Raw genomic sequence first — 21926 nt, 5'->3', positions numbered from 1 at the left:
CAGATAGTCCAGGGAGACCCAAATCTCTCTCTTCCCTTATTTACCCAAGTTAAGGTATACCTCTTTCATTATTCAGCCCCAGTCCAAGGTTAGCAACCTTACACAGGCTCCAGAGAGTGGGGAGGAGGAACTTGCATCCATAAGTGTCACTGTGCAGTAGCCTCAGGATCTTATTCACCCTCACAGGGATTTAAGAGAGGGACACAGTGGGTGCCTTCTTCTCGCAGATGAAGAAACAGAGATGTCAAGTCACTTGCTCTAAACCTCCAGCAAGTGAGAGAGGGCCAGATCCATCTCCTAAAGCTCAAACTCAAGACCTTTCCATCTTATGGAAAGAGAACAAATTTCTTTCTCTTTCTCTTCTTCCTTCTTTCCTTCCTTTTTTCTTCCCTAGTCTCTCTGACTCATTCCTTCATTCACTCACTCCTTCACTCATTCTCAAACATTCACTGGCGCCTCTCTCTGCACCTGACCAGCCTGCAGAAGGGCCCTGAGGGCAGGCAGGGGAGGACTGACTTTGCTCCGAGGGCACCGGGGAGCCATTGCGTGGCACTGAGCAGAGGCTACAGTTCAATCGTGGTGCTTGTTCCATGGAGAAGGCCTTGGGGGCACCAGGCCAGCGGCTGGCAGCTGTAGGGGCTGCAGCATTAGTTATCTCAAGGGGGAGAGATAATGAAAATAGTTAACAGGAACTGGGCACTTACTCATAAACCAGGCACTGTGCTATTTTAGACCTGACAATAACTTTGGGGCAGGTCCCCATGTACCCATTGTATAGATGACTCACAGAGCTGAGTGACTTTCCTGAGGCTGCTTGGTAAGAAGTGGAGATGAAGGCTGCTGTGGACCCTGGGTCCGAGGTGCCTCTGAGATGTAAGAGCCTTGGGGCATCGGGTGAGGAGGATGGGTGGGGCCCGGAGCTGGAGGGTGCCTGAGATTGAGCAGGGGTGGGTCCTCCTGAGAGGACCCAGGGCTCAGGGTGGGGCTCTGAGGAACCTTGAGATTCCTCTTCTCAGGAATCTACCGGCAAGTCTGAGAAGAAGCCACCAGAGTGATGGGAGAGAGCCTGGAGAGGCTGAGTCACCGGAGCCAGGGAGGGTGTCTGAAGGACAGAGGGTCCCCCATGGCCAGGAGGCTGCTGCTCGTCGGAGCGTGGTGGCTCTTGTGTCCCCTCTCCCCTGGCTTCTTTTCAAGCCTCCTGGCAGTCCCTGGTGTACCCCCTGAAGGCTGGGGGATGGCATGGGGGCATCAGCACCTCCAGGCCTCCTGCTGAGGCCCCAACGAGATGCCAAAGCCAGAGCTGAGAACAGAGGCGAGGGCAGGGAGGCGGGAGCCCCACAGCAGGGTCTCCAAGGCGACGGGGCCACGGGGCTGCAGTGAGTCAGCATCAGGCAGCAAAGGCCTGAGCCCAGATGCAGCCTGGCGGTGGCCTGCACTCACCCCACCTGCTCCGAAGTCAGAGCTGGGGGCTTGCTCATGTGACACTGGCCCCATGGCCCCACCACGCACTCAGGGCAGACTAGCCTGCCCGAGGCCTCTCTCTTTCCTCAAGGCCAAGGTCGACCTCTCCACTCAATCTTGGAAATTCCCTTGGCCCTCTCTCCTGAGCTCTAAGTCCCAGGCTCAGGCTCGGGTACATTCAAGCCACTCAACAAGTCCCTCTAGCTCCTGGTCTTTAAAATGGGCTACCACAGCTCTCGCTGGGAAAATGGGATGGGGTAGTGACTTCCTCTGCTGTGGAGCAGGTCCCTCTGGGCTAGGCCCGTGCTGGGCTGTGAGCTTAGTGCGAGGAGAGCTACAGCTGCCCAGCGTCAGGCACTGCTGGGGGTGGGTGCAGTGCTCAGGAAGTCCTGGAGTGGGGATCACCCCTGCCTGAGAGGAGGGCATGAGGAGGGGCAGAGAGGCTCTAAAAGGAGGAGGCATTGGTGCCAGGTCTGGAAGGACAAGCAGGCTTCTGTCAGATGGGGAGGTGGTGGGGAATGGCATTCTAGGCACAGGGAAGAGCGCATGCAGATGCGGAGGTGGGAGGGAGCAGGAAGGAGGCGCCTTGGGTGGGGGAGCAGGAGGGGTAGAGGGCAAGGGTCGGGCTCTGTGAGGTGGGCAGGCTGGCCATCCTGGGCCTGACTGGCTCCATCCTGGGGTGGGAGAGGTTGAGGGTGGTACTGGGCTCCTTGTTGGGGGGAGGTGGGCACGCTCTGGGCAGGAGCCTTGTGCTCCTCAAGGGTCAGGCTGGTGCTTCAAGGGCAGGAACAGGCAGGTTGGTCTCACGAAGGCTGGGGCTGGGGAGAAGCCCTACACCCACTCTTTGACCTTCAGCCTCATCCTTGGCAGACAGCTGGGCTTCCCACACCACTGAGGCATTATGGTGAGTGCCTCTGGGCTCTTCCTGATCACTCAGGACCTCTATGAGGCAGCCTGACCACCCTGTCCCACCCACGGTAGAGCCACCACCTCCCTGCTGCCGCCTGGGTGACAATCGGACAGGGGGCCTGGGGGTGCCCAGGGATGGGCAGCAGCTCACCGTAGCCCTGCTCGTACTCTCGATGGCGCCGGCGGCGGCGGTGGCGGCGGCGGTGGTGGCGGCGGTGGCGCTGGCGCTGGCGCTGGAGCCGGGCTTGCCTGTCCCTGCGGATGCTGCCCACGATGATGGTAATGCAGGAGAGGATGATGACCACGCCTATGACCGCGCTCGCCACCAGCACGGGGGACACGAGCAGGTGGCTGTGCTCCGAGCTCTCCGAGAACGTGGGATAGAAGTAACTGGTGCGGTTGTACCGAGCTACTGTGGACAGAGAGAGACACTGAACAGAGATCCTGCCCCACACCTTCCTCCTGCCTCCCTGCTGCCCTGCGAGTTATCCCTCCCTCGGTGTGCGTGTTAAGTGACTCCAGTCGTGTCCAACTCTTTGCGACCCTACGGACCATAGCCCACCAGGCTCCTCTGTCTGTGGGATTTTCCAGGCTGGAAACTGGAGTGGGTGGCTGTGCCCTCCTCCAGGAGATTAGTGCCGCCTGGGAAGCCCTCATTCCTAAGTAAATGGAGGCTACTGTGGCCCATGGACTTTATCCTGACTGCTTCTGCTAGGGAGGAAGGGAGGAGTGCCTTGCCCACATCCTACCCCCCACCCCCACATCTACAGGAGCCTCTACTAGTGAGGATTGACCTCTTCTCCTCTCCCCTGAAGCCTCTGCCCTGGGAGCTCAGCCAACTCAAAGATAGGGAAAAAGGAAGCTCAGAGAGGGCAACGGACTTGCTCAAGGTCACACAGCAAATTAGTGGCAGAGCTGAGGCTTGAACCCAAGATCCAGTGCTAGACCAGGACTCTCCTCCACCAAAGCACGAGGTTGGAAGGTCAGTGTGACTTTGCCAAGGTCTTAGGAATGGATGGAGGATACTCGTGCATTGGAGTTTGAGGACAAACCATACTGGTCTCCTGCTTTGGGGGTGAATCCTACCCAGGGGACACCAGGGAAATCAGGCGGGCCTGGGCCTGCGGGCAGTAACTGACCCAGTCAAGTCAGGGGGCTGGATCTGATCAGGGAGGACTTCTCGGAGAAGGTGAAATTTGGAGGTATTCCAGGCAGGGGAAGAGCAAGGGCAAAGGTGCAGAGAGGTACGAAGGGGCTTCTAGGAAGGGGTGTGACATGGCAGGAGTATGGGAAGACGAAAGAACCTTGTCTAGGACCAACAGCTGGGTCCCTGAGAGCCCTACTAAAGGAAGCTTCTGGGAGCCATGATGGCTTTGTCCTCCCGATGGATAAGATGATGGAGCCCTGGGGGCTGGAGCACCAGGGAGGGGTTAGAATCAGCCAAGAGCATCCACGGGCCTCTGCCCAGGGAGAACCAGCACCTCATTAGTGAGTCTCTGTGACTGCTCCTTAATTCCCTCCCACTCAGCTGGGCTGGGGTGTGGATTTCCTCTTTTACAGATGTGTGAACTGATACTCAGGACTGGTAAGTGACAAGCCAACGGTCATTCTGTTACTCCGTGGTCAAGTCAAGCAAGAACTCAAGCCCAAACTTCCAAGTCCAGAGCTCACTGCACTCTGTGTCCCCATCCCTGGCATGCTGGTCCCACCTCCCCAGAGCGAGTGAGCCGCAGACACTCGGTGAGCCACAGGGGCAGGGCAAGCATTCCTGGGCCCTGTTCTGAAAGGGGTCCTTCTGTCTGCCCTCCCAGAGCCGAGGTCCTAGGCCCTGTTCTGCATCTGTCATGTATGATTATGCATGGTTTCCAGGGCTTGTGTCTGAGTGCCCTCTGTGTCCTCAAGCTCAGCCCTGGGTCCAAGTTCACCAAAGGTGCCCAAGGCATATATTGAATGGGTGGCTCCAGCCTTGAGACCAGATGAAGAAGTGGCAGGGAGGCCCTGAACTCCCTCGCGGGAATGAGGTCTCTGTCTTGGGTGTCTGAGGATACTGTACTGAGAATGCTGTAGGAGGGCCCTGTTCCCAGGTGAAGGCCTGGACTTAGGCAAATCAGAAGCTGGAAGCTCAGCTGTGGCCACCTGTTCCTTCTTATCCCTTTCTAGCACCATGTCCAAAAGCCTCTCCCACATTCAGCCCATGGCAGGGACAGGGAGGTGAAGCAGGAACTTGGGGTTGCTGCCTGAGCTGTGAAGATGCCCGGCCAGCAGTTCTGCCCATGCTGGTAGCTCTTGAAACCTACTGACATTCATTAGAAGCGGCTGGCTTGAAATCCTTACTTTCTGGGCCAGTATATCATCCTACCTGAGAGCCAAGCCTTTGCCTGCTGAAGTTCATTGTAAGCTGCTCTCCTGCAGGTGCATTCACTGGGGAGAGGGAGAGACCCTTGGCTTTGGCTGGGCATGTGTGCTTCTTGACCCCGTGATATGAGAATGTCAGGGTATGTGAATTTCTGGGATTCTTTGGGGGCCAAACGCACACCACTGTTTTGAGAGCCCCTGCTATGTGTAGGCTCTGTTTAAAGAGCTCACTTCATCCCTGAAGCTATGTTCTCCCCATTTTAGAGGTGAGGATACTGAGGCTCAAAAATATTAAATGACCCACCGCAATCATATAGCCAGTATACAGCTAATTGATAACCATTCTCTTTCTGTTTGGCCCAGGATCCAGCCTCAGCATCCTTTCCTTTTTTAAAACATCCTTTCCAACATAGCACTTCACACAGTGATTACCCTGGTCATGAAGCGAAGCTTGTGGCCACCGCTCATCTAGTCCACAGTGCTGCCACTTCTGAGCCAATGACCAGGCTTTGGCTTTTACTAGGTCTGAACCAGGGGCCACTCTGTTACCATATTCTCTCTAATAAAGCACAAGCCAACTGGCCATCCAACCAATGTCACCGTCTTCCCATCTACCATGTGGCCTCTCCCCTTAGAAGCCAATGGTAGGACTTGGGACTGTCAGAGACAGTCAGTCCTCCTTGGGGAGCATAGGAGCGTATGGAGTCCACACTCAACTGGTTCAGTATGTCCCAGCTGCTGCGATGGCTTGGGACACTCTGGCCACCCCATGATCCAAGGCAGATGGGCTACTTAGAAAGCTGGCCAAGGCAAGGTTGTGGGTTCCCAGAATAAAAACCTAGGGCAGGATGTGTGTGAGTGCGTGCCTGCCCTGCTCGGCATGCAGTACCTTCTGCCAAGGTGCCAGTCCCATGGGGTCACCTTGAAGATGACTTGCTGCCACCTGCTTCAGCTGCTAAGGGGAGCCTCACCCTCCTGGCAATGCTGGGCTCATTACCAGCCAGGCGTGGAGATGGCAACACCGCACCTGCATATGAAGCCAGTTTGGGCAGGCATCCGCCTGTATGGCTGGTGAGAAATTAATCTTCCAGTCACTGTGACCGGCGGAGGTAGGCGCTGCTTTAAATTATGAGGGAAATTCTTCCAATTTCCAAATGCAGGGTCCACTTCATCAACGAGATAAAAATGACTGCAGAAAAACGACATGATGCTAACACCCCTTCCCACCCCTTTGCCTCCATGTCCCCCATACCAGCTGCAACAAGGACAGAAAATGAGGCAAGCTTTGCCTCTAGCCTGATTTTCTTCCCAAGTAGCCTCTACAAAGGTGCTGATGACCAAGAGGAAATTGTACCCTGAGATGTGGCCCTTCCTCCACACACCAGCATGATGAGCTAACTTCTGCTGAGCACCTACTATGTGTCCTGCACCATGCTTGGTACTTTTCATGTACTAGTTCATTTAATTCTTATGATGGCCCATGATGGGAACTCCAATTAACAGGTAGAGAAACTGGGCCTCAGAGAGATTAAGTGATTTGTCCAATGTCACACAGCCCACAAAGAGGGACCCAAGTCAGTGGGCAGCCAAAGCCCTGTGCTCTTAGGCAAGATGCTAGTCTGTGGCTAACAGGCACTGTGAGATAGAACTCATGTTTTCAGGATCTTGCTAAAGTGAAAATTTCCTCTCCCTAAAATTGAGCTTTGCTTCCTCCTGACCACCTTATATGTAGCAACGTAGACCATGACCTAAGTCTTATTCAGGGTGAAAGTATATCAACAGCTAAACATTGCATGTCATGTTTAGCTAAACTAAGCCTTTAAACAGCTAAACATCCCTGGGTCAGGAAGATTCCCTGGAGAAGGAAATGGCAACCCACTCCAGTATTCTTGCCTGGAAAATCCCATGGACAGGGAAGCCTGGCAGGCTACAGTTCATGGTGTTGCAGAGTCAGACACGACTGAGCACATATATTGCTAAGTTTTGAGGGGCTGGCAGAGGTCCACTATTAAAATCTAGAAAAATCAAAAGACCGTTCTTGGGTTTCCCCTGGTGTCCAGTAGTTAAGACTCCATGCTCCCAATGCAGGGGCCCAGAATCCATCCCTGGTCAGGAACTAGATCCCAGATAACACAACTGAAGATTTCATGTGCGGCAACTAAGACCAAGCACATCTAAATTAGGTGAAAAGGCTGTCCTTTAATTCAAGGGCAAAGAGGAGACTTCCAGGGGCCTGGTCCAAGTGTTCTAGGGGCGCCTTCTGGCTGAAGAAAGGGATAGTGTATGTGTATGTTAGTCGCTCAGTCGTGGCTCTTTGCCACCTCTGTCCATGGAATTCTCCAGGAAAGAGTACTGGAGTGGGTTGCCATTTCCTTCTCCAAGGAATCTTCCCAAGAAAGGGATATATCATAAACACACGAAGGCTGCTGCCAGGCTCCACGTGAGCGTGGAGCGAGGGTGGAGCGGTGCATAGACCAAAGGGCATGCGTGGAGCGTGGAACGTGAGTGGGCGAGCGTGGGGCGTGCGTGGCGTGTAGGTGGAGCATGGGGCGTGCGTGGAGCGTGGGTGGAGCGTGGAGGAGGCCGAAGCCCCGGCTCCCGGGCTCTGAGTGGAGCCAGGCTCAACTGAAAGCTCTTGACGGTGAGCTGTTCCTGAGAGAGTTCCTCCGCCGCGCCAAGCTGAAGTCCTGTGAGCACGCCGCAGACACAGCCCTGGTGCTCTCCCGACGCTGCGCATGGGGTCCTGAGGCTCCTGTCGGGGCGGGGATGGTGCCTGGGTCCGTGGGCCGCCGCCGGGCCAGGCAGAAGCCAGCGCTTGCGCCTTCGGACTTCTGCTTCAGACTGTGACTGGGAACCACTGGTGAGTCAGGCCCTCAGTGACCCCGGCTTGGGGTTGGGGCCGGGTCTGGCGCTTGCCTCCTCTCTGTGTGAAAACATGGCCACTCCCATTTACAGGACACTGAATCTTGGTGGGTTGAAGTTTGGCCACCTGGTTTTGTGGCAGAGCTGGGATTTGAACCCGGGTGTGTCTAATACTGCATGAACTTGTGGCCCAAGGCAGAGGCGGAGTTGGGAGAACTGGGCTACATTCCTGGTTCTGCCACTTACTCTCTGTGTGACCTTGGGCATGTTCTCTGCCTTCTCTGGACCTTCTCACTGTTTGTCTGAAAGATGTTTATTCTTGGATCCTGAATCGTTCTTCCTGAAGGGTGGGTAAAGGAGTAGGGAGGAGGTGGGAGCCCGGTGAATGCAATGGGGGAGGCAGTGAGATCAGAAGATTGCTCTTTGCAGCCTGAAGCCACCTAGGACCACTGGTAAAGGAAGGGCACCGAGGCACCGAAGGTGCTGAGCCACCGTCTTTAGTTCTCCAGTCCTGCCCTTATCTTCAGAGATGCTGGCTGGAGGAAGAAGGGGGCTGCGGACAGAGATCTGACTGATGGTCCCCATCACAGAAAATTCTGAACGCATTTGTCACGGGTCCGCTTCCCTAAGTCTGGCCTCAGCAGTGCACTTCTTCTCCACTGCTGGAGCCACCAGGGTGAGGCTGTGAAGTCATTGGATAAAATCTGGGGAAGAGGATTCAGGCTCAGTCTTTTCTTTGCTCACCAATGGCTGGTCCCAGCCTCCCAGCTGGGACTAGGGTAGGGGGACACGGCAGGGCAGGCTCACTACACGTGGGCACTTCTGAGTCCTGTCCCCTTCTTTTTGGGGGCAACTTCCCAGCCCACTTGTCACCTGTCGATACCTATCCTCTTGTCACCAGAAGACTGTGATGGAGAGAGATTAGGGCACTGGGGGCAGGTCAAAAACATCCACATAGGGGCCGGGTCTTGCAGGATGAACCAGCAGAACAAGAGCCAGGGAGGGAGGAAGGGGCCTGGGCAGGAGTACAGAAGGGTGAGGTCACAGAAGAGCTCAGGGAAGGAGGTGCTGCTGGGGTGAGGCTGTGGGCTGCCACGTGAACACTGGGATTATGAGGCTGGGGAAATGGCTGCTTGGTGTTCAGGATTCTTCTTACAATGGAAATGTACCTCTGCAAGATGTCAAGGCCCTGACAGGTTTTACTTCACTGTCTGAGGCATTACAAGTAGGGCAGGTTATAGTGGAAACTGAGGATTAGAATGTGAAGTCATCCACCCCTCCATTAATTCACTCAACCAACCGATTATCCACCCTCCCATGTATTTATGTACCTAGGCATCTACTCAGGATCCACTTGATCATCCATGCATCCATCCATATATCAATCATCCATCCACCCACCAGTCCTCACTAAGTGCTTCTCTGCCTGGATACATGCGAGGTGCTAGGAACATGTATGTGAGTCAGCTAAAATGAACCTCTCAAACTGTAGAAAGCACAAATACCCCAGTGCTCAGGGGGAAAGTCTTGGTAGATCATGGAGTTCTCTGCTCTCATGTTATGCAGAGTAGCCCTGCTTCTCTCTGTTTATACATCAGAGTTAATAGGAGAGTGCTCCACTGCCATGTTTAAGAACTTTAGCCACTGCATTAAAATATAACTGGGAAAATAAAAGTGACCACCCACAGGCCGTTCATGACTCTATAAATATAAGATGAAAATGATTTATTCCACTATTAAGATAGATTCTGCCACTTAAATAAACTCACCAAAATTAACTCACATGTACTTTTATGTATCCAAACTCCATAGCTTACCATCCTGTCATCATTCACTAAGGTTTTATCTCCAGTTTGATGAACAATTTATTTGTTGGCTGGAGAACTCACAGACCACTTTTCCCTGTTTCTGCAGAGGAAGTGGTGAACTGGCTGACATTACAAAATCCAACCACAGCGGAATGAGACTTTCAACTTGAACCCACACCACCAATCTCTCATTTTCTTGCTAGAGTCATCAGTGGCCTTGAACTCATTGTCTCTACTCTTCCACCATCACCTAGAGTTGGCTTTTCGGCTGCTTTCCGCGGAGGACACAGGCTTTTATAACACCAGCAGTCACTGTGCCTGCTTGATGTGTAGGAAATAGGGGCACTGTGTGGGGAAGCAGCTGGATGGCAGCTGGGGGCTGGCTTGGCCCACCCATCAGCTGGGGCATTAGCTGTCACATCCCCATCTGCATTGTGCTGTGCTTAGTCGTGTCCGACTCTTTGCGACCCCATGGACTATAGCCCACCAGGCTCCTCTATCCATGGGATTCTCCAGGCAAGAATACTGGAGTGGGTTGCCATTTCTCTCTCCCTCATTTGCATTATGAGCCTCAAAATCATGGCTTCAGAAAATGACCATTTACTACAATTTGGTCTTTCCAGGAAGTTCATGAATAATTAATTGATACATAAAATGTTAAATTCATGAATGCTTCAAATTATCATCAACTGTCCCCCAAGCTGGGCCAGCCTAGAGATGTGTTCTTGGGCCACAATGGCTGAGCCCCCACCCCAAGTACTATCATCATTCTTAGTTTTGTTCTGGCCTTTTGCTTTTGTGGGTTCTGATTCTGGAACATATCACGGGACTTTGTCCCCTGCTCCACTGAAGTTCCCTCAACTAGAATTATAAGGGCATGTGGGAAGCCACCAGGGCAGCAGTGTATTAAAAATAATACAGTATGAGGAGAAAAGACCTATTCCAGGAATGCAAGAATGGTTTAAGACCACGAAATCTATTAACGTAACATGTCACTTCAAGAGGTAGAATGAGAGAAACTACTAGACCAGGCAAAGATACGTACTTCTTGGCCACATTAGATACGAATGATCTCAAATGCTGACAGCATCACACTGAACCATGGAGCTTTGGAGTAGTTTCTCAGCGTGTAGCTCATGGAACATAGATTTCTAAAAACATGGAGTGTTTGTGGAGAAGTCCTGAATCCCCTCAGTCCCCAAGGTTGCTCTGCAGCCCTGAGCTGGGGCACCCCAGCCCTAGTCCTAATGCCTTTTATTCACCAGCATTCAGTGTCTGAGGTGAATGGCCCTAGTGTCCTCTGGGAGAAGGGTCACTCCTCAGCCATCTTCCTCAGGGCAGTGGTGGTGTGGGGGGAAACCCCAGAGCTCCTCCACCAAAGCTGACATGCATCTGGTCCTCGGACCTTGCCAAGTCAGAGAGTCCTGGGTTCAGATCTTGGCCCTGCCTCTTGCAGGTGGTCTCTGGGAAGTTTACCCCTCTGAGCTTCTAGCACTTCAATTGCAAAATGGGAACAGCAATTTCTTTGAGCTAATTAAAGCACACTGCTTAGCAGGATGCTTGGAACACAGTAGGTGCTCAATATTTGACAATTAAACCTTAAAATCTTAACAAAACATTCCCTAGACATAGTGCTAAATATGAAAGGCAAACGGTAGAGCTTCAATAGGAAGACACTGTAGAACATCTTTATGATCTTGAATTTCTTAAACAGGATACAAAGGTATTAATACTGACTGAAACAATGGGTAAGTTGTACTATATTAAAATAAAGATCTTTGGTGGGAGTTTGGGCTTCAAGGTGGGCAAGGGGCATGGGGACTGAGATGTGAACAGGATCAAGGACATGGCTAGAGCAAGGGGAAGATTTTGAAAGAGTTTCTAAATAATTTGTAACCTGCCCTGGGACACTGGTGAATGCTTCTCAGGGAGGAACCTGTCTGTACAGGTGCCTGGAACCAGATAATAGATCCCAAGACATAGAAGGCTCCTCTTCACATTCTTATGGGAGCCTCCATTTTTGCATAATTAGCTCTTTCACTCTAATACTCAAGAGAGTAGCCACACTGTCACTTACAGGAGTTCAGTGTCAAACAGTAGTAACTGAGTATAATGCTTCTTGTGATGATAGAGGAAAACTCATTTGGAAACCTTGGTCTCATGTTCAATGAGGGGACCTAAAACAGCCTTTCTTCAAGTCAGTGATAAGTAAAAAGCCCCACAGGATTCCTTTTCAGTTCGAAAATGCAAGTCCTTGCAGCAGCTGACAGGGAATGTGCGATATGTACCCGGGCTGTCTTTTGATGGTGACTCATGTCGCCAGTGCCTTTGCCACCTCTGATTACCTGTGTTTCAGTATTAGTGTCGCTTTAGTACTTTCAATCCTGTAAAGATTTTTGCAGTGGAAGTATAACTCTTGATTACCCACTAAACTTGGAAACACTTTAGTTTCTTACCTACTAAACATGATCTTCATTCAGTTTTTATGATATGTTTTTGCATTCTCCTCTTCTCTAAATCAAAGCCAGTGTTGAACAAAGGGATGATGCCGTGCATGTCTTTCTCCTCTTGTGTGTGTTCCATGGGCGCGCCCTCCCCATGGCTCTTGTAATAAGACTATGGTGTATAGCTGGGCCTTTCATTCTTGAGCACTTAAAAATAAATGGCACTGCAGGAGAAGTGCTGGCTGTGCTAGGATTGAGCAGAAATTGATTTTGAAACGATAGGTAAACATTTGTTAAATCAGACACTGAATTTCAGCCACTGTGGTGGTTGAGCTGTTTAGTTTATTGTTTTTAATGCTCAGTGTAATTCCTATTTTAAAAGAATTTAAGGAACACTCCATAGGTTTCTGAATATATGGACTCGGAAATTCCATACTGGCTGGGAATTTGATAGTTATGTTGTCCTAGATAATTGGATTTTACGCTTAGTAGATATGGCAGTGTGCTAGCATCGCTCAGGTGTAATTGATCATTGTGCTGTCTGGCAAGGATAATGTGAGAGCCGTGCCCCAGTGTGACTGTTCTTATTGTTTAGAGAGTGTTGGTGACTTACTGTGCAAGTATATAGCCATGTGTACTGAAATTGTCCTTAAACTGTTGGGATCACAGTCATTATTTTAGTTTTAGAGGTACTTTTGTATCTTGGAAAAAATAAGAAAGAAATTTAAAAGTTTAAGTTATTTCACAAGCAGTCTCTTTAAATTTCATTTAGCCTAACACCTAAAATTTCAATAATAGACAAAAACTCTTTAATAAGACTGCCATCCAACTTAAAAGGTGCCCACCTTGGCTTTTACATTTATAAAAATGTATTATTTGAAGTGCATCAGCAGGATCCTCTGCTCCTAAGAAGTCCAAGAGGGTATCCCCTAACTGTATGCTCCATATCATTTTATTTTCTGTAAATTTTAAAGTTAAATACCAATAAAGCAAACAGTTATATATAAGACTTGATAAATACTCTCTATATAAAAATTTGAGAATATCTTTGAATGCAAAGACATGGTTATAAGAGTCAAAAAATCTTCCAGGGACGTCCCTGGCGGTCCAGTGGACTTTACCTTCCAATGCTGGGGGGTGCGGGTTTGACCCTGGTTGGGCAGCTAAGATCCCACATGCTTCTCAGCCAAAAACACTAAACATAAAACAGAAGTAATATAGGAACAGATTCAATAAAGACTTAAAAAATGGCCTGTGTTAAAAAAAGTCTTAAAAAAATAAAGCACTCCACAAAGAGGAAGAAGATTTTTGCAATAATATATCCAACACAGGTCTGGTATTCAGAATATATAAAGACTGCCTAGAAATTAATACTAAAAAGACCCAATTAAAAAAAAAGTGGGCCAAAGGCTTAAATAATCACTTCACAAAAGAGGATATCCAGGGTGCTAGTACACTGTACTTAATAACTAGAGAAATTCAAAGGAAAACCACCAGGTGATATTTCTACTATTTTCCAGAATGGCTGAAGTGAAAAAATTCAGAGCAAGCACTGGTGAGGATGGAGGGCAATTAGAACTCATATATTGATGACAGGAGAGTGGACTGGTACTGCCTTTCTGGAAAACTGTTTAGCCCTATCTATTAAAGCCAAACATATGGATGTCCTATAACCCAGAAATTCCACTCCTGGGCAGAACGAATCCTCCAACAGAAATGCGTCAATATGTTCACATACTAGAACAGTGCTGTCCAATATGGTAGTCACTAGCCACACGTAGCTGCTTAAATTAATGAAAATTAAATTAAAAATTCAATTCCTCAAAATTGGAGATGATTCAAAGAAACTGAAAGATGTCCCATGCTCCTAGATTGGAAGAAATAATATCATTAAAATGCCGTAGTATCCAGAGCAATCTATAGATTTAGTGTATTCCATACCAAAATAGCCATGATATTTTTTGTAGAACTAGAACAAATAAACCTAATATTTATATGGGACCACAAAAGACCCTAAATTGCCAAAACAGTCCTGAGGAGAAAGAACAAAGCCGGCAGTGCACACAGTACTATGTATAAGACAGATAACTGAAGGGACCTACTGTATAGCACAAGGAACTGCTGAGTGTTCTGGGATAATCTATATGAGAAAAGGCTCTGAAGAAGGATGAATGTATGTGTATAATTGAATCGCTTTACACCTGAGACTAACAGAACATTGTAAACCAACTATACTCCAGTAAATACAGAACAAAGCTGGAAGTATAACTCTGCCAAATTCAGACTATCCTACAAAGTTATAGTAAGCAAAGTAGTATGGTATTGGGACAAAAACAGATACATAGATCCATGAAACAGAATAGAGAACCTAGAAGTAAACCCCTGCACCTATGGTCAATTAATCTACAACAAAGGAGGCAAGAATATACAAAGGAGAAGAGACAGTCTCTTCAACAAGTGGTGCTGGGAAAACTAGATAGTTTCTTGTAAAACAATGAGATTAGAATATTCCTTCACACCATATACAAAAATAAACTTTAAAAGAGTTTAAAGATCTAAAGGTAAGACCTGAAACCATAAAACTCCCGGAAGAGAACATAGGCAGAACACTTTTTGACATAAATTGTAGCAATATTTCCTTGGCTCAGTCTCCTAAAGCAAAAGAAATAAAAGCAAAAATAAATAAATGGGACCTAATTAAACTTAAAAGCTTTTGTACAGCAAAAGAAACCATCAACAAAACGAAAAAACAGCCTACATAATGGGAGAAAACATTTTCAAATGATGAGCCCAACAAGAGATTACTGTTCAAAATATATAAACAGCTCACACTGCTCAAAAAAAAAAAAAAAAAAAAAAATCGAAAAATGGTCAGAAGACTTGAATAGACATTTATCCAAAGAAGACATACACATGGCTAACAGGCACATGAAAAGATGCTCCACATTGCTAATTATTAGAGAAATGCAAATCAAAACCACAATGAAGTATCACCTCACACTTGTCAGAATGGCTGTCATCAAAAGGAAACTCAAATAACTAATATTGGAGAGGATTTGGAGAAAAGGAACTCTAGTTCAGTGCTGGTGGGCATGTAAATTGGTGCAGGCACTGTGGAAGACAGTATGGAGAGTCCTTAAGAAACTACAAATAAAACTACCATATGATCCAGCAAAAAAACCACAAATAAAACTACCATATGATTCCACTTCTAGGTATATATCTGACGAAAATGAAAACACTAATTATAAGAGATACATGCACCCCAAAGACCCCATGGACTATATACTCCATGGATTTCTCTAGGCCAGAATAGCCTTTCCCTTCTCCAGGGGATCTTCCCAACCCAGGTATTGAACCCAGGTCTTCCACATTGCAGGCAGATTGTTTACCAGCTGAGCCACAAGGGAAGCCCAAGAATACTGGAGTGGGTAGCCTATCCTTTCTCCAGTGGATCTTCCCAACTCAGGAATCAAACTGGGGTCTCCTGCATTGCAAGCAGCTTCTTTACCAAATGAGCTATCAGGGAAGCTCCCCAATGTTCACAGCAGCACTACGCACTATTACCAAGATATGGAAGCAACCCAAACAACCCATCAACAAACAGTTGGATTAAAAGGTGTGACTCCATATATATTCCATATATATATATATTGAATGGAATACAAAAGGAATGAAATAATGCCACTTGTAGCAACATGGGTGGGACCTATAGAATATTATTCTTAGTGAAATAAGACAAGGAAGCCAAATACTATATGAAGTCACTTATATGTAGAATCTTAAAAATGATACAAAGGAATGTATATACAAAACAGAAACAGACTCACAGATATAGAGAACAAACTTGTGGTTACCAAAGGGGAGAAGGAAGGAACAAATTAGGGATGTGGGATTAATAGATACAAACCACCGTACATAAGATAGATCAGCAACAAGGATATACTGTATAACACAGGGAATTGTACCCATTATCTTGTAATAACCTATAATAGAGTATAAACTGCAAAAATGCTGAGTTAGTGTGCTGTACACCTGAAACTACCTGTATTGTAAATCAGCTGTACTTCAGTTAAAAATTTAGTCTTCAGTTGCACTAGCCACATTTCAAGGGCTCAGTGGCTGCAAGTGGCTAGTGGCTATCATACTGGGCAGTGAAGATGTAGAACATTTCATTATTGCGGAAAGCTCTGTTGGACAGCATTCTACTAGAACGTTCACTATTCATCGCCTCAACCTGAAGAGTACTCAGATGTCCACTAAAGTAGAATGGATAAGTTATTTGTGGTATATTGACACAACGGAATATTACACAGTCCATTGTGTCAGTGTACACAATGTGATGAGAATAAGTGATCTACATTTATACACAATACTGTCATTGAATCTCATGACAGAATATTGAGCACAAGAAGCCAGACCAAAAGAGAATATCCTGTATGATTCCAAACATATAAAGGTCAAAACCTAGAAAAGCTAATTTATAGTGACAGGTGTCAAGACAGTGGTTGAGCTGGGCATGGCGCAGGGGCTGGAAGGGCACATGGCCAGAGCTGTGGGCTGCAGCTCATGATGTATTTCTCGATCTGAGTGTGCTGCGTTTGTGGATTCAGCTGTACACTAATGATCTGTGCGTATTTCTGTATGTGTGTTTTATACAGTGGTGTGCTGGCAAACCAGCTTTTCAGGAAAAAAAATTCCTGATTTGTAGTGTTGTTTGCCAATTTCTACGGTGTAAAACTCCCATCATGATGGATTTCAGGCTGGCTACCAATGATTAAATGGGTCATTAATCTCCTGAATATTTAGCTACTCACTCTTGTGAGCTGGTATTTCTCCACTACACAAACAGACAAACAAAAAAAACTAACCCTATAGAATCCCCATAAAAAGGACTCCTCAGTTCAGTTCATTTCTCACTTCAGATATTTAGAGGTCCTCCTGAAGACTTGAGGCCCAGAGAACAAGGACTGAGCAGGCAAAAGGGGAAGGTTTTGTTGGCCTGACTGTCCACTGCCTCCATTTTAGACTGAGGGGGCACCAGGTTCTAACAGCCTTTGTCCTTTTAAAGACTAGCTTGGTAAGCCAGTCCTGGTATTACCATTCCCTGATGGACAGGGAGGCCTGGCGTGCTGCAATTCATGGGGTCACAAAGAGTCGGACACGACTGAGCGACTGAACTGAACTATGATTGGCTTAGGGGTGGACATGCAACTAAATACTGGCCAGTAAGACATGAGGGTGGTCTTCTGGGAACTTCATGCTGGGGAACTTCTGGGAAAAGTTGTGTCACTGCCTGGGTTGATGTTGGCCATCTTACAATGGAGCCATCTTACAATGGCCACCTTACAGTGGAGCAAGAAGATGGAAAGAACATGGGTCCTCAGTGATGTTCATCTCTGACCACTGAAACTGAGGCCCTACAGCTGCTCCATCTCAGGATTTCCCTCCCCATGTGGAAATAAGGTCTTCATTTTTTTTTTTTTTAAAGACATGGCTTGGATCATAGTTATGCTCTTTTTCTTTGTCTTCCCTGAGGACAGAGGAGAGCAGGCTCCTTGTGGAAAGAGCGCTTCATGTGGAGTCATGCTGGGAGCATCAGTGTTTCAGCTGCAAACACGCTAGGCGACCTGGTCCGGTCCCCAGTATGCATCCCAGTTTCTGCATCTCTAGTGAGAGGCAGTTGGGGTAGAGTCTCCGGGTAAGTCCCGTAGGGTCAGCAGAGGATCTCTTACATCCAGTCTAGAAGGTAGAGAGAACCCATTTTCTTGCATTGTCTCATTATGTGCCTGTGATGGGGTCTGATGAAAGGCTGGCACCTGGCTAGCCCCTGATGAGAGCCTGTCAGATGAAGTATGGCCCAGTATGCCATGCTGTGTCTGCATGCCCAGTTGGTAACGGAGAGGGAAGACGTGATCTCCCCTTGGAACAGTCTTGGGAGGACCCTGCAGGGAAGACCCTGCAGGAAGACCTCCTCTCACTGTGGGATAGAGGAGCCAGAGGAGAAGGATAGAACAAACCCTTCTTGACTGACTGTGTGCTCACTACACTCTCAATCACCCTGGAAAGTGGGTCTCATGATCTCATTTCATAGCTGAATAACAGAGGCTTGGATGATTTAAATACATTTGCTTCAGTGGTTTTTGAACCTGTATCATTCAGCTCTTGCTGTTTTTACTGTAATTGGCTATATCTCTAGCCCTAGCCCCATTCCTAGGGGAGACAAGTATTATCTGGGGGCTGAAGGGCCTGGTGGATGGGCAGAGGAAAGCTCTGGAATGACTCTTTTTCAAACAAGGCCTGGAGGTCACCTACAGATAAGGAGTCCAGGTGGGAAGAGGGAGCAGCCCTTAGAAGCTGATGAAACCAGGGCTAATAGAGGACATGGTACTTTAAATGCAGAGAGAAGCAGATAGAAGGAACTCTAGGAGGTGAAAATGTATCAGGCTATCAGAGGGACTGGTGTGGCCAGTGCCCTGAGCTTGGGCCTGGAAGTTTCTGCTTTCAGATGCTGCCACCTCCTCTAGCGGTCCCTGGGCCCACAGGGCATGTGACTTCTCTCTTGGGGCCTCTCTCTCCTGACTGGGAAGCACGTGCTCTGCACACTTCTGTGGTGATGTCACAGAGGGTGACCAGCCTTTCCTAATCATCCTAGGCATGGCTCCAGATACAGGAGGGTGGCTAATGTAGTGTAGTCCTTGGCAGAGAAATGGCAGTGTCCTTACTCATTCCTGTTTGCAGGTAAATCCTCCCCAGTGTACTTGGCTTTGGGGCGCCGTGGGTGACAACTCCAGGGATCATGCTTGCTTGGCAAGATTTCTAGATACAGAAACCAACTTAAGGCTCAGTCTCTAGATCCTTCCGTTTCCCACACTCCCAGGGTTGTGGCAGAATAGGCTGGAGTGGGGCAAGAGGGTGGCAGAGAGGTCAGTTAGGAGGGCAGAACAGTGGTCCAGGTGATGACAATGGTGTCCTTGGTCCTGGGGCTTAGTGGTGGGGATGGCAAGATGGAGTCAGATTTCAAAGTGAAACTGTTAGGATTTTCAGATTAATTGGTTTGGAGTAGATGAGAAAGGAGAGCAGTAGAAACTCAGAAAGTGTGGGGCTTGAGTACATGGAAGAAGTGAGCTGCCATTAACTGAGATGGGGAAGATGATGGGTAGCTTGGGTGGGGGACTAGAAGTCAAGATTTAAGGTTTTGACTTGTTCCATCTGAGATGCTCTGTAGACACCTGAGTGGACATCTGAGTGAAGATACGGGGTGGACAGTTGAATATATGAGTCTGGAGTTCAGGGAGAGTCTGGAGCTGGAGACGTAAATTTTGGGACTGACAGTGTATGGAAATGTCTCGGTACCATGAGGTGGATGAGGTCACCCTGAGAGCCCACTGCCAGGGGAGGGGGAGATACAAAAACTCTGCCAGCTGGGAGCGCTCTGCAAAGGCTGGGGTAGTGCTGCTGTTAGCAGTACTATATTAAGCGCTCAAGCTGAGGCTGATGCCCTCTTGTCAAGGACTCTAATATTAATATAAAATGATTGTGCACTTAAAACTGAGATTAGCTGTCAGATGCTGAGCACTTGCTACTGTCAGACTCGGGGATCGACCAGAGAACTCAGAGGAGGGGTAGCCAGGATATTCATGGGGCCACAGAGTGGACTTTCCATTTAAGGGCTGGGGGTTCAGGAGCTAGCTTTCAAGTTCTTCCTTCTGTTGACAGTGAAGTCTCTCAGGGATAATACACAGTAAGCAGAGCAGAAAACAATATCTGGTCCACACCTCGGGTTCATCTCCAGAGTCCCAATCTCTCTCCATTTTCACCAATCTGTTGCCAAAGACTTGGGTCATGTTAAGCATTGTAGAGAGAGGGTGGTCAAAAGGCTATGACTTTCAAGTTTCTCAAGCATCTTCTCAGTGTCTGGCACCAAGCTAGATTCTCCTTGTGGCATGTCAAATGTGGGCATCAAACCAAAAGGCTATTATGACTGTTTACATTTTACAGATGAGCAGATTGAGGTTTCTAGATGTGAAGAAGCTTGCTCTAGATCTCACAGCTGGCAAGTGTCAATGCTATGTTGTCCTTGAACCCAAGCATTGTTGACCACATCACACAACTCTGAGGGAGGCCCAAGCCCACCCAGAGGCTTTTCCAGGCTATGATTCCTTCTGGCCTGCTGGCAGCCTGTGAACTTAGCAGAGACAAGCCCCATCCAATTCCCCTGTGGACCAGTGGTTGCTACCCTCTACTCTTAGCCCTGCTTCGCTGCATGCTCAGTCTCCCCTGGGGCCCCAAAGCCCCTCCTCCCCAAGGTCTGTCCCTTGAGGCCACCCCCACTTCACAGCCTAGGAAGCTCTGTGGAGCTGCGATGTGATGTGCTCGTGGTGAAGTAGTTACAAAGCATCTGTTCTTGAAGCCTGGATCCTGGGGGAATCCTGGGCTGCCCTTCCCAGCTGGGGCCAGATGGAGGAGGCTCCCACACGCCCAGCCTCTCCCAGGAGCCGTGCTGGTCCTTCTTACTCAGTGCTTAAGGCTGGAAATGGCTCACAGGCCTGCACTTGCAGGGAGGAGACCAGATTTCCCTCCTGCAGCCTTGTAGCCAAATCCCTCAGGGCTTCCCCTCTCCTGTTCTTGCCTCCTCTTCCTGCCTTAGTTTTTCCATCTGCCTAACTGAGAGGGAGGGACGTGGAGGTTTGTTGGGGCTGTCTCTGTGAGAGGCTGAGATGAGCTAAGATCCTTGCGATGTAACAGGGGTTGGGGGAGCCCAGGATGTGGGCAGGGCCTGGGAGAAGTCGGCCCCGCCTGGTCTGATCCAGGGCTGCCCAGCTCCTGAGAGACCAGTGGATGGTCCCACTTCACCTGGTGTCCAGAGCTGTGGATGCCAGCCAGACCTGTGCCCACTGCCCTGCCCCAGGTTCACATTCCCTGTTGACTCTCCCTGACTTCCCTGAACTCTTAACTCCTAGCAGCCAGGTCTTGCTAGGGAAACTTTGGTGCTTGTTTTTCCTTCTGGTGACTTTCCTCTTTGCCCCTCTCAATTGGCAGGATGTAAGGGTGTGGAAACCCAAACAGGAACAAGCTATGGTTCCTGTTCTAAGTTTTCCAGATTTCAGTGGGCTTTGGCATCTTCACATGTACCAAGCAAGATAATTTTGTGAGCCAAGACGGTTCAAGCGATTCCCTATTAGGCGTCTAAATTCACAGAGCAGGAGAGGAGGTGCTAAAAGAGAGTGTGTGTGTCTGTGGCCAGATGATGAAGCCTGACTTCCGGCCTTGCCCCTCAGTGTTCCCAGGCCAGGTGAATCAGGGCATCAGGGGCTCTTGTGGTTCTGCATCCCTCCTGAAAACCACCTGAGGGCCTCTGGTCCGTAAGCTCAGGAGGCCAACCATGAGGAGTCTGCTTCACTCTGTTTGTTCGCTTGTCTGGTTCCATGAATATCTACTGAGGCAGCAATTTCCAGGATGGGGTCTGAGGAGGGAGTTGGACGGGGGTGGGGAAGTCAGGAGAGAGATCTGTTGACCTACTTTGGAGACCCCAGGGTCTCCCTGGGCAGCTGGTAGTGATGCAGGTGTTGGAGGGAAACTGAGGGTCACTTGGAGGGCTGGTGGTGATGGTGGTACCCTAAACCAAGACAGCAAAATCAAGCAAGCTGGCATGGAGGGGAGGGCAAGGAGTTCAGAGTGGGACGGGCTATACTTGAGCAGTGGAGGTGGGGCTTCCCAGGGGAGCCAGACAGTGGAAGGCAGAAGGAATCAGCTCAGGCAGAAACCGGAGTGGAAGAGAGTCGTGGGAACTGCTGGCCTATAGGCTGCAGTTGAGAGAAGAGTGAGGATGAAATGGTCTGGGGTGTACAGGGCGAAAAGGCCAGGGGGGTTGGAGTCCTGGGGGACCCAGCATCCCTGGGCAGGTGTGAGAAGAATGCACCCTCCTCTTGCACCAAAGGAGACCATGAATGGATGATCAGAGCCCAGAGAGCCAGAGGGGCTGGAGGAAAACCCCAGGGTTCAAAGTCCAGAACCCGGTGGAGGAGCCACCAGCAGAGTTGATGTGACCAACAGGGTCAGATGCAGCTGAGAACTGAAAACTCTG

General features: G+C 49.0%; 2 protein-coding genes across 8 annotated transcripts in view; one reads left to right on the top strand and one right to left on the bottom strand.

Moving 5' to 3' along the window:
• Nucleotides 1-14707, top strand: part of TK2 (thymidine kinase 2) — a 61070-nt gene extending 46363 nt beyond the window's left edge. For 2 of the 4 annotated variants that reach the window (XR_011561498.1, XM_070770695.1), the window contains one exon: nt 3931-14707. The gene's annotated coding sequence lies outside the window, so the exon portion shown is untranslated. Of the gene's footprint in view, nt 1-755; nt 2013-3930 lie in introns of those variants that run through there. The other 2 variants (XR_011561499.1, XM_070770696.1) reach the window with 2 other exon arrangements.
• The window catches only part of BEAN1 (brain expressed associated with NEDD4 1), a 38580-nt gene that overhangs the window by 5635 nt on the left and 11019 nt on the right, over nt 1-21926 (bottom strand). For 2 of the 4 annotated variants that reach the window (XM_070770704.1, XM_019979528.2), the window contains exon 3: nt 2522-2782. In XM_070770704.1, the coding sequence (XP_070626805.1) occupies nt 2522-2782 (261 nt within the window). The remainder of the gene's footprint in view (nt 1-2521; nt 2783-21926) is intronic. The other 2 variants (XM_070770706.1, XM_019979529.2) reach the window with 1 other exon arrangement.

This window comes from Bos indicus, chromosome 18, assembly GCF_029378745.1.
Source record: "Bos indicus isolate NIAB-ARS_2022 breed Sahiwal x Tharparkar chromosome 18, NIAB-ARS_B.indTharparkar_mat_pri_1.0, whole genome shotgun sequence".
Lineage (NCBI taxonomy): Eukaryota > Metazoa > Chordata > Mammalia > Artiodactyla > Bovidae > Bos > Bos indicus.
The sequence above is the reverse complement of the archived record's forward strand: the minus strand, read 5'-3'. Positions and strand labels throughout refer to the sequence as shown.